The sequence below is a fragment of the Cnephaeus nilssonii genome, assembly GCF_951640355.1.
Source record: "Cnephaeus nilssonii genome assembly, chromosome: 7".
NCBI classification, from domain to species: Eukaryota; Metazoa; Chordata; class Mammalia; order Chiroptera; family Vespertilionidae; genus Cnephaeus; species Cnephaeus nilssonii.
In genome coordinates, this window is record NC_137078.1 from 94548624 (window position 1) to 94561281 (window position 12658).

Sequence of the window (12658 nt, forward strand, 5' to 3'; positions counted from 1 at the left end):
AATATTAAATCATGTTGTGTAACTGAAACTAATACATCATATGTCAATATTAAAAATAATTTTTTAAAAATAAAGAGGAAGAGGAAGATATGTACACATATAATACCTTAATTTAAAAAAAAAATTTTTTTTTAAGAGGAAGAAATAGCCCAGCCAGTATGGGTCAGTGGTTGAGCATCTATCAACCTATGAACCAGGAGGTCACGGTTCAATTCTCAGCCAGGGCACATGCCCAGGTTGAGGACTTGATCCCCAATGGGGATGCAACATGCAGGAGGCAGCCGATCAATTATTTTCTCTCATCACTGATGTTTCTCTCTCTCTTCCTCTCCCTTCCTCTCAAATTAATGTAAAAAAAAACGTATTTTTAAAAAAAATAAATAAGGATGAGATCAATAAGGTTTGGGAGAAGGTAGGGCCAGGGCAAATTTTTGCTGAGATACCACATAAAGTGAGTACCTGAAACCCAAACAAATGGAGCAATGATGATTCCTAATATTATTCCTAAGAAACAAACTCCCTTCTCATTACCTCCTCTCTTCTGTGTGACTCAGCATGTAACAATCACAATGATCCAGTAATGAAACTCAGATCACAACAGTCAGTGGTAGAAGTAGAACGAAAACTAAAATTTTAAGAGTGGGGTAGCTTTAATCTGCTTAAAAAATTGCACCAGAGATAAGTGATCATTTATCCGAAAGTTGTCTCCTGTGAGAGAAAAAATTAAAAGCAAAACATGCAAATCACTTCCAGTCTCACCTTCCTTTCCTTGCCTTGCCTGCCCTCCCTCGCCCCAGATTGCCGGTTTCCAAATAAGAGAGTAGTTGAGAGGGAGGGGATTGGATACAGAGGCAGCAGGACAATGTGTTCAGAGGTGGGGGAGGCAGAGAGGTTGGGATATTAGTTACATTGAGAACATAACTGACTGGGCAAATGAGTAAATACAATTTGAATAATGGGAGTCAGAATTCTCAGTCAAAGAAGTGATTTACACACATGGAAATAAAGGTTATAGAGACTCTTCATGTATTCAAACACGAGTTTTTATTTTTTTTAACATATTTTATTGATTTTTTACAGAGAGGAAGGGAGAGGGATAGAGAGTTAGAAACATCGATGAGAGAGAAACATCAATCAGCTGACTCTTGCACACTCCCTACTGGGGATGTGCCCGCAACCAAGGTACATGCCCTTGACTGGAATCGAACCTGGGACCCTTCAGTCCGCAGGCCGACGCTCTATCCACTGAGCCAAACCGGCTAGGGCTGAGTTTTTAAATATATGACATAGAGGTACATGTATATCATGTGTCCACATATCTTAGCTTGTAGCAATGACTAAACTGAGCACCCAGATTTTGGTTTGTAAATACCATCCTACAATAAAAGGAACCAGGACTTACAAAAACTGCTGATTGCAGGAGTGGGGCAGGGAAAGCACAATATGAGAGCCTATGTTGTGCCATAAATAAATAAATGCTTAGCCCAGCCAATGTGGTTGAACATCGACCTATGAACTAGGAGGTCACCGTTCAATTCTCAGTCTGAGCGTTGAGGGCTCCGTCCACAGTGGGGGACGTGTGGGAGGCAGCCAGTCAATGATTCTCTCATCATTGATGTTTCTATCTCTCCCTCTCCCTTCCTCTCTGAAATTAATAAAAATATGGGTTTTTTTTAAAGAGAAATGCTTAAAGAATAATGGGGAGACAGGATGGTCTGCAATGCAAAATAAGACCTGGACTAAAGCCCACTGAAAAAAAGTTAGAAATCACCCTAGCTCAACTGGTTAGAGCATCAACCTGATATGCTAAGGTTGAGGGTTCGATCTCAGGTCAGGGCACATGCAAGAAGAAAACGAGTGCATGGATGTGTGGAACAAGTTGATATTACTCTCTCTCCCTAAAAATCAATAAATTTTTAAAAAGAAAGAAAAGAAAAAAGAGCCCTGGCTGATGTGGCTCATTGGTTGGAACGTTATCCCGTGCACCAAAGGGTCGCGGGTTTGATTCCCAGTCAGGGCACAGGCCCAGATTGTAAATTTGATACAAGTTGAGGCACATGCAGGAGACAGCCAATTGATGTTTCTCTCCCACATGGATGTTTCTCTCTCTCTCCTTTCCTCTCTCTTTAAAATCAATAAAAACAGCCAAAACTGGTTTGGCTCAGTGGATAGAGCGTCGGCCTGCGGACTCAAGGGTCCCAGGTTCGATTCCGGTCAAGGGCATATACCTTGGTTGCGGGCACATCCCCAGTAGGAGGTGTGCAGGAGGCAGCTGATCGATGTTTCTCCCTCATCGATGTTTCTAACTCTCTATCCCTCTCCCTTCCTCTCTGCAAAAAATCAATAAAATATATTTTTAAAAATAATCATAAAAAAATAAATAAAAATAAAAACATATCCTTGGGTGAGGATTAAAGACAATTTTTTAAAGAAAGAAAAAAATATAAATCATGAGATTTCTTATCTACAATAGAATGTAGAAGGAATAACAATAATAGACAATCATTTGGCAATAATAGATAAATCAGGCAACAGTTATCAATGAATGCTGGTGGGTGTAGGTTTGATGATGTAAGAGACTATCAGTGTAATATTAATATATCTCCCTATAAAATGCTAATCAAATTGAAGGGGGAAATAATGAAGACACAAACTTGATGAAGCAATCAAAGTTCAAATTACCAGCAGTAGAATGTATCAATCTAGTTTGCCTCCTTATATGATACTCTCTGTGGTATTCTTGCCAAGAATACATGACCTGATCTAGTCATGAGGTAATACTAGACAGACCCAGGTGGAGGGTCATCCTGCAAAATGAAAGACCAATGCTCTTTAAGACTATCCGGCACATGCACGAGAATTAGGGTAAGAATGAAATACTGTCCAGACTGATAAAAAACAACAACCAAAGGCAACATGTGGTACTGGCTAGGATCCTAGACCAAAAAGGAAAAAAGAGACATTGTTGGAATGTTTGGCATCATATCAAAGGGGTCTATGGATTGGGTAGCAATGTTGTGGCAATGCTGATTTCTTGACGGGGAAGACTCTATAGTATATTGCAGGAGAGGGTCATTTCGGGAAGGTATACATTAGAAATTTTAAGGGTAATAGGACACCATGGCAGAAAAAGACAAGACAGAGTAATGGAGCAAATGTGACAAAATGTTAATGGGGGAATTTGGGTGAAGGGGATGTGGAAATTCTTTGTACTATTCCTGAACTATTTCAAAATTAATGTTAAATGGAGAAAACATAATACAGGAAGGAAAGAAGTGAGTCTGTAAGTGTGAAGAGGACTTTATTCTGGGGTAGCAAATACCATCTTTTCAAAGAAGCCTTCCTCATCACCCCTATCCCCATTACTCTCTATCCCCTTCTTTGCTTTATTTTGTTCACATAAAAGGATCAGCCATGGTTGATAGTGGTTGGAGCTAAATGATGGGTACACAGAATTCATTTATTTTTTTTCTACGTTTGCGAATTCTCTGAGATAGAATTTTAAAAATATATCTACAGCAAATATCAGTCACATAGTAATATATGTATATGCATCTTCATTAATGCATTAAAGTATCTAGCAGCAGAATTAAAAATTACTGTAATTTCTAAATTGTGATGAGCATAAATGAGATTGCAACAACTGTAATATGAAAGTACATCTGGATTTGTGTTAATAATGAAATTACAGGTATTACTCATACTATCTACCATTTTGGTACTACCATGATACTACTATCTTGTAATAGAAGGAAATACTGATAACAGGTCAGTGAAAATAATGATATAATATTTTCCTATCCAAGTTTAAGTATCTCCTCCTAAATTCTGGTCTAACTATAAATAATTTTCATTGGAGATTATAACATCCTTTGAGATAATAAAGTGATAAACTTCTTCATCTTTATTTTAATCCAAGGTGAATTTTAAAATAATATTGAATGCAAAAGAGCCTTTACTGCAGACAGCATAATTTGTAAAAATTAATGGTTGAGACCCAAGAAAAATCTACCACCTACCAAATTATTGATTTATAAAGGACACAAATCACTATATGCCACATGTAGTTTTGTAAAACACAAAATGTTTTAAAGAAAAGTACAAGTGTCCTAATTTTTAAATCAAAGGAATAAAATAATGGGTGAATGTTTTAAAAAAAATCACTTTTAACCTATTTTAAGAATCTATAAATGTATTATATGTAAAGGTATATGTACTATGTGTAAACAGGATAGAAATGTAACAAAGTCAATATAACATATAATGAGAAAAATCTTCATTTCATTTGTCAATGTTCTCAAGTAACCCAAACTCAGCATCTAATACATAGACACAAAAACATATTGGTACACATACTCCCAGAGTTTAATGCTGGACTAAAAACCTAGCACCAGGTATATAGGACAAACAATAACTGTTTCCCCTTTGAATTTTCCCACAAATATCCCTTAACTGAAAGAACTGGAGCAGTTTGTTATATAATAAATACCTTAAATATGCTAGATTTAAATTCATCTCTACACTCAAAATGAAATCTTAAGTAAGCAAGTCTAAAAATTCACTAAATTTAAGTTACAGTTTTATAGACATTCTATTGTGAGATTTTTTTATATGTTTATAATTTTCAACTTGGCAGACAGAGACACATGTAGAAGGGAAAATCTGAATATTGCAATACTTTCAAATTACACCAAGAAAATATTTCAAAGCATATTTCCACATACTAAAACTAGCTAGATATTACACAAAATGTATATGGCTTCTAATAAAATGATTAAACATTCTAATTGGTTCCCACAATAGTATATGCCATTTTCATTCAAATTATGAGTAGATATAAGGCAAATAATAATTAAACACAAAAATAAAGAAAACAAATAGTAAAAGTTAGAAATTTAACTATAGAAAAATGTTACTGTATTTAGTCTCCTTGTTCACCAGGTTACATGTCTGTTTCAAGGTGCTGAACTTTTATTTCAAATAACCCAATAATGAAATTTAGGAGCCCAGTTTTAATAAAACTGAAGGTATTTTCCGACTACAATGTTTACTCTAAATACTGTATACTAGTTAACTACAGACCAAACACTACAGATTCTTTCTTAAAAGTAAAATCAGAGAAATATATAGTCTCCAATTAAATATACTAGTTTTCACAAAATATTGCAAACTTTTTCTAATGTAAGCAAAATTTCAAATGAAGGGGAAAGTGAGACTTGAAATATTTGAAATAACTTTTACAATACTGCTATCTTTACCATTTCAAAATAAGTATTCCCAAAGCATTAGCTTGCAGGATTAAAAATGTTTCATAAATCAAGCTTGAAATTTCCTCATAAGCGTACCAAACAACACAACGCTCCAATAATCAAGAGTCCACAATGAAGGTAGCTGGGAATAGGTGGCCGCTACACAAAAAGTCAAACACCATCCTTCTTTCTGGCACTGAGCCCTATGCTTTCCTCCAATCTGCTTGCCAGAGGCATTCTACTCAGGAAATAAAATAACATTTCAAGCATCTGTATTAATTTTTAATGCTATTTTTCAAGATAACTGAATTTTTTAAATTTTATTGTTGAAGTATACAAAAGCCTACCATGAAAACATTCAAAATTGTAACATTCAAAACCAGAGGTTTCAAAACATAGAAACTGACTGGGCTCAAAAGAAATGATGTGGCAATGGTGTAGGCTACTATGAGTCAATTTTGTTTAAGTCTAAAAATATCTCTGGTCATAAGAGTATGTAAGAACAAGGAAACTCCTCCATATTTTATATTGTGTTCCAAAAGTAACGATATCCAAATACATGTAACACATAAGGTATATTCCAAGTATTTAAACTCAGGAAAACCACTGAAATAAGGCATTGAAAATTAGCAAAAACAAAATACATTTTTTAAATGGGTCTCATTCTTTGACAAAATTTTACACAAGCTGCTACCTTGCTCAACCTCTGCATAATCTTTAACCTATTCTCCAACCTGGGAAATGTATGGGAAGAACCTAAATATGTGATTTACTTAAAATCTGAAAATAAAATACAGACAATTTTATGTTCTTTGGAGGGTTCTATTCATTTACTCATTCTAATACAGGGAGTCCCCTTTGCACACACCTCTCTCCCTCTGACAACTAAAAGACAGCAAGCAATTGTTGTATAACTCCTCCCTTCCCCCTTAAACCCAGCTTACATACAAAGGAAAGGACTTTCTCTATTGTGCAAATCCAGTTGCTGAAATGGATCTTTGTTAAATAAAATCTAATTCAGAAATAGTTGTCATTTAATTTTTTCAACTGGCATACTGAAAGCTGTAAAGGTAGTGAACACAATAGATGAATTCTTATTGCAAGAAGGTAAAGCCAAATTTTGGAAATACTCTGATTACGATTTAAAGATTTGTTTTTTCTCTGGCACAAACGAAAAAGCCAAATCAGCATCCTTCCCTCAATCTATTTCCTACCAAAAACACGAATCAAAATACAAATAGTAAAAAATAAAAATAAATAAATAAATAAAACTGGCTCTGACCTTCCACCCCCACCCTAACACCAAAATGCCTCTAAGCTGCCCCTGCTCCCAAAGCTGTCTGGTTTAACCTTTTTTTAAAAAAAAAAAATCCAAATACTTACTACAAAGGCCTAATCACCGTTATGAGAATATTCATTTTGAAAACGTTTTAAATAATGTATTCCCAGTGTACACCTCTTAATCCTATAAAACAGTTATTAGTTAATGTAATCAACTAGGGAAAAGGGTAAAAGTAGGCAATATAGCCTCAGCTTTAATTTAGATATTGCATGTTTTTCTCATCCGGATTTCTAGAAGACACCAAAAGTGACTATCCTTAAATTTTCTTGCACAGCTATCATTCTGGTACAAGTACATTTTTATCCCTTTCACTTAAATTATTCAGGTTTAGTTGCCCGCCCAGTAACAATCACACGTTTTACAAAACATTTTCTACAACAGAGACAAAAGGCCATGAATTCCTCCAAACAAGGTCCATTTAGCTCCATAGTTGGATCAGCAAAAACATTTCTTGTTCATGTTTAAGGATAAACAAGAAACCAGAAATAGAGATTACCTGTTGTGGGTGGAGGTGAGAAGGGGAGGATGGGAAATGGAAATCCTAGTGTCTGGGTTACACTCTTTAAACTCATAAGAATATACTATCCACTCAAAAAATTGTAACTCGCTTTTAAAACAAAGGAGTTTCAGGGACACACGGTCTGCTTAGTTTTAAGATAATCTGCTTTTATCAGTAGCATCTGCTTTAGCTCTGCAAAAGGTAAAATACTCCTTTAAGTGCAGTCGTGAGCACTGTGCCAGCTAATCCCTCTTTAATACAGTAACGTTCCTCCAGACCGCCGCTTTTCAAGGCAGCTCGCCTCCTCTGCCCCCTCCTCCCTCTGTGCATTCTGAGATCTGCTCGGCTGATTCCCACATAAAGTGGGTCCTGGCCGCCATTTTAGAAAGTCATTCACACAAGCCGGACCGCAGCACCGTCCAGTTAAAACCTTCCAAAATTCCCCTGGACGATTTCCTCTTTCCTCTCCCTAACATCTCATCTTGCAGAGGGGTCAAACTCCCCGCGATAGGCATGCAATGTCTCTAGAATCTGCATAATGCAAAATGACACCTCTGGCCACAGAACACTGCGAAGTGAATGCTGCAATGCACGTGTTTGCACGTCGGTGCATACAAATTTCCCAGGCAGAGAGAACGTCCACAAAGAGATAAAGTGACCACGTTACGTGGTTTTTCCACTCCCAACAATCTGCACCTAAATTATTTTTCGACCAAAACAGTGAAGGGTGGGGAAGCAAGGGGCGGAGCAGCTCCAGGGAAAGTTCCCATCTGCTTCTCTACTGAGCCCGAGGTATCTCCATTATCACTAGGGTCAGAGGCGAGCTTTCGCTAGCGGCCTTCCCTCGCCTGGTTTCCCAGCACAGCGTAGTAAACACCCGGAGAGTCCCTGGAAGCGCGCCTCCCCCAGTCCTGCCGAGGACAGCAGGTTATGAATGGCCTCACTATTCCCGGCTCCTTTTCACACGCGGACACGCGCAGACGCGCGCTCCAGAGGTGAAGATTTAATGCCCCAGTAACAGCAACCACCAACAGAATCAATGGTCCTCCATTTAAAAGACAGCGGAGCTCTGCCGCCGCCGCTTCCATTTCCTTCAGCAGGCTGCTCCCGAGCAAGCAACGCAATCTATTTTTCCCAGGGTGACTCACTAGTAAGGGCGCTCCATAATTTCCTTCACTGACTAGATAGTAAGAGGATTTAAGAGTAAAACAAACTTAAAACCTTTCAGGATCCTGAATATCGGAATAAACGGCAATTTGGGAGGACAATCACAGATGTGCTGCAGTCCTTCTCAATGTGCACCAAGTGTAAGTAAAACGTCATTTCGGCGTTTTGTATTTAAGACTGTTATGGTACGCACATATTTCACAAAGACAAGCGCTAAATACTACTGAACAACTAAGAAGTGTCAAGAACAACACTTATTCCAACATTCCATAGACACACACAAAAATATTCTAGCCAAGTGTTTGTTTGTTTTAAGCCACATCTTCTAATTTTAAAAGGCTTGCATTTTCCTAACCATTCACTAGCGAATTCTGGGTGGGAGGGAAAAACGTTCCTTCAAAGGCGGCTCCCCCAGTGGTGCCGGCGCGGCCGCGGGAGCAGGGGTCCCGGGCTCCCGAGCGCCTGCGAGGCGGGGACCCGGCCACTAGAGGTGGACCTGCCGCTGCACGCTCCCGTCCTCACCAGCCGCCTCGTCCAGAGACCCGGAGCTGAAAGGAGGCGAAAGAGCCGAAACGGGCGCACCAACTCGTTACCGGACACGGTCCTCTACCCAACCTCGCACAACAAAAACTGTGCATTGTACACCTTCCATGAGGCCCCTAGAATCTGGCGTCTTCCCAGTTCCAAGATGTTCCGACATCACCTACCAAGACTTATTTTTGTAGAACCTGCCCTTTCGCACAAAACCCTCTCTAGGTCCGACATTTCCGAGCGTCCGAGCTGAGGAGCGGGACTTGCTGCGGAACTCCGGCGCTGGCCGTGAGGGGCTGGCGGCTGGGTAGGGTTCCGGGCCCGACCCGCCAGCCCCTCGGAGCCGGGACAGCGGCACGCAAGGACGCGTCCCACCGCTGCCTCGCCAGCGGGAGGGCACCTTCCCAGCGCCGGCTTCGCGGAGGCCGAGCGACAGCCTCCTCCTTATTGGGAAGGAAGAGCAGCAGCAGCCGCGCCCGCTCCGCCGAGGCCCGACGCCGACCGAGACGGCCAGGCATCCGCGCGACCCCGCGCCCGTCCGTGGGTCTGGCCCGGGTCCCCTCACCAGTTCCGCGCACGAGGAGGGGCCGGCAACGGGCCGGAGCGGGCAGCGGCGCCCGGGCCTCGTGTCACTCACCGTTTGAAATGCTCGATGATCTTCTCTTCCCGCACATTCTCCGGTAAGTTGCCCACCCAGAGGTGCCTGGTTTCTCGGACCATGCTGGGCGGTGTGCCGGCGACCGCTGGTGCGGGTTCTCCCTCGCCGGCTTCGTGTGAGCCCGTCAGCGCCGGGAGGCGGGCGCCGAGGCGGCGGCGGCGGCGGCTGCGGCGGTGGCGTCGGCAGCGGCGGCGGCTCCTCCGGCTCCTCCCCGTGCAGAGACCATCCCTCTCCCCCAGGTTCTGACTCTCCGGGCTCGCAGCTCCGCTCTGCCGCCACCACACACCCGAAGCCGACCCTCGCGCTCCGGCGGCGCATGCGCCCGGGCGGCGGCGGGCGGGGGAGTGGGGAGGAGGGGCGAGCGGGACCCGGACGGCAGCGAGTAGGACGGAGCTGGCGCTGTGGCAGCCGGACGCTTCCCACCGGCGCGCGCGGCCCGCCTCCTTACCGCGAGCACGCGCGCGTCCGCCCGCCGGCCGAGGCGGAGACGCCGAGTTCCTCTCAGCCGGCGCGCAGGCGCGCGAGGGAGGGAAGAACGCTCGAGCGCTCGGGCCCGAGGCGCAAGTGCGCAGACGCGTGAGGAGACCGCCGCAGCCGCGAGGCGGGCGCTCAGTCAGTCAGGCCCTGGGCTCCGCCCCTGCAGCTGCACAGGCGGCCTCCAGCCCCTCCAGCAGAGGTCCCAGGCGCCGGGCTGGAAGAAGAAGAGAGAGAAAGGGGGTTGGTTTTGACAGGAATAGGTATCAAAGCGGCCGCCAGGCCTCTCTCCTTGGAGGAGCTAGGACACCTACCCCGCTCCCCCTTAGGCCGGCTCCTGGCGGTTCCCCGGCTCTTGGGTCCCCGCCTGCTTGGGAAAGTGTCAGAACAAGGCCGCCCTTCTCACCGCCCAGTTAAACAATGACGACTGCAGAAACCCATCCCTCCCAAGAATCATTAGCTTGGAATATTAAGCAACTTTATTTGACATAGGATCTTGCGAAACTTTCTGCAAGATCTTGCTGGTCATTATGGTATACCAGGAATAAAAGGGAAATGAGACGGTCACATGTTTAATATTGTTCCCCTCAGGATTTACTATAATTTAATATTTAAGCGGAGTAAGGGACTGGACCTCTGGTCTTTCCAGGCCTAAGGGTTTTTAAAGCCTACAGTTGAACTTTTATATAAAGGCTAGTTTACAGAACCCTGGGGAAAACACACAAAATTAAGACAACTGTATTGAGTTGAGAAAAATGTAATTGTTTAAAACAGCAACTCCATTTTCTTTTCCATTTTTTATCTATATAAATAAAATAGCAGAGGTGTGGTGCTTCCATATTTTAAACATTTGGTCTCATTCACTGTCTCTTAAATACAAATCATCTTACCAAACTTGAATTGGAAAATATGATCACCATAATCAATAGCACTAATACATGGGATCACCTCTGCATAATTGTTCCTTTTGTTGCAGGTGGTAAAGCTCCAAGTAGTTTTTGTTTTTTGTTTTCTATTATAGTCTGTGTTAAGTTTCTTAATGATTGTGTAAGTCTGAGAGTCACATCAATTTTTCTTGTATTTGGTTTAATAGTCTCTACACTGTACTTAATAAATGATCTCAGCAAATCTGATCAGTTGTGATTCTCTCTTTCCTCCTCTCTCAGTACTTTCAGAAGGCCAAGCAAGCCCCCAACCTAGACAGTTGTAACAATTGCAGTACAAGATGTGTAATCTTACCATCCTTTGAAATGCTTTTTGGGATTTTGACAAGTTACTTCTAAAAATTATAGATTCTGAATTTACCCAGGTAATTTAGTTTGTATTCTATGCTGTATTCCTCATTTATGTTCATCCTATCCATTTCAACACACCTTTTTTTTTTTTTAATTGTTTTGAGAACTCTAGTAAGAGGCAGAAACACAGCACGGCTGGTGTGGCTTAGTGGTTCAGTGTCAACCCATGAACCAGGAGATCACTGGTTTGATTCCTGGTCAGAGCACATGGATTTGTTGTTCCAATTATTTATGCATTCATTGGTTGATTCTTGTATGTGCCCTGACTGGGGATGGACCCGAAACTTTGGCATATCCAGAGGATGCGCTAACCAACTGAGCTATCTGGCTGGGCAGCATGAATTTCAAAATAAGTAACCACGATATGAAACACATTTTAAATTATGATATAAATTACTTATTTAAAACCTGAATTAGCTGAAGCCATTTGGGAAAGACCAAAATGTCACCATGAAGAACAGAAGAGGCTCGGCTCAATTGCATTAAAAGGGGCAACTGACAAAAGAGGACCAGAAAAACATATCTTGCAGTTAGAGAAATAAAGAGTGAATCTCACTTGAATGCAGCCGTCAGTTAAAATCATGCTGAAAAAAAACCTCAAGAGCTGGGGGAAGAAAAGGGGGGGGGGATCCTTTTAGAAGCAAAATTATTAGGAGAGACTAATTAGAGTTATAGTTAAATATGGTATTTGGTATCTGTCTGTGACTCCCATGGAACAATAAAAGGATAAACTAGAACAAAATAATCAAATAGTATGTACTTCTGTTCAAATCTTAATGTGCTCCTATAATGCCAAAAAATATTACTCTAATATTGTTATAGCAGATTCATTTGAAAATAGCTCACATACAAATGCTGGGTTCAAAAGAGCAATTCAGGTGGGAATTCTATCCATCTCTATAAAGGATAATATTTGCAGGTTAAAAAAAATGTCCATCCTCCTGATTCTTTCAGCATAATAAACACTATTTGTCCTTGAACTTTGGGGGACACTGAAAAACACTAACTGTGGGAATGAAAAACATTTAGTATAATGGAAGTAACCCTGGGTTAAGAGTCAAAAATTCCAGTTCCACTTTTGTCACTGGCTATATGGCCAGGCAAATCAATTAAATCCCCCAAAGTCTCAATATCCTTATCTGCAAAATGAGGATAAAAAATCTGTTTTCTCTACCTAGTATGGTTGCTAGAAGTATTGAATAAGATAATATATGTAGCCCAGCTGGTATGGCTCAGTGGTTGAGGGTCAACCCATACCGGTTCAATTCCTGGTCCCTGGTCAGGACACAAGCTGGGTTGCAGGCTCTGTCCCCAGAGGGGGTAGCAGATCAATGCCCCTCTCATGAATGTTTCTATTTCTCCCTCTCCCTTTCTCTCTCTCTGAAATAAATTTTAAAAATATTTTTCAAAAAAGATAATATATGTTAAAATATTTGGAAGTAA

General features: G+C 41.5%; 1 protein-coding gene across 1 annotated transcript in view; it reads right to left on the reverse strand.

Moving 5' to 3' along the window:
• The window catches only part of SPEN (spen family transcriptional repressor), an 86426-nt gene extending 76275 nt beyond the window's left edge, over window positions 1–10151 (reverse strand). Inside the window, exon 1 of the mRNA XM_079777530.1 lies at window positions 9426–10151. Coding sequence (XP_079633656.1) covers window positions 9426–9508 — 83 coding nt within the window. The 5' untranslated portion in view covers window positions 9509–10151. The remainder of the gene's footprint in view (window positions 1–9425) is intronic.
• Window positions 10152–12658: the final 2507 nt, after the last annotated feature.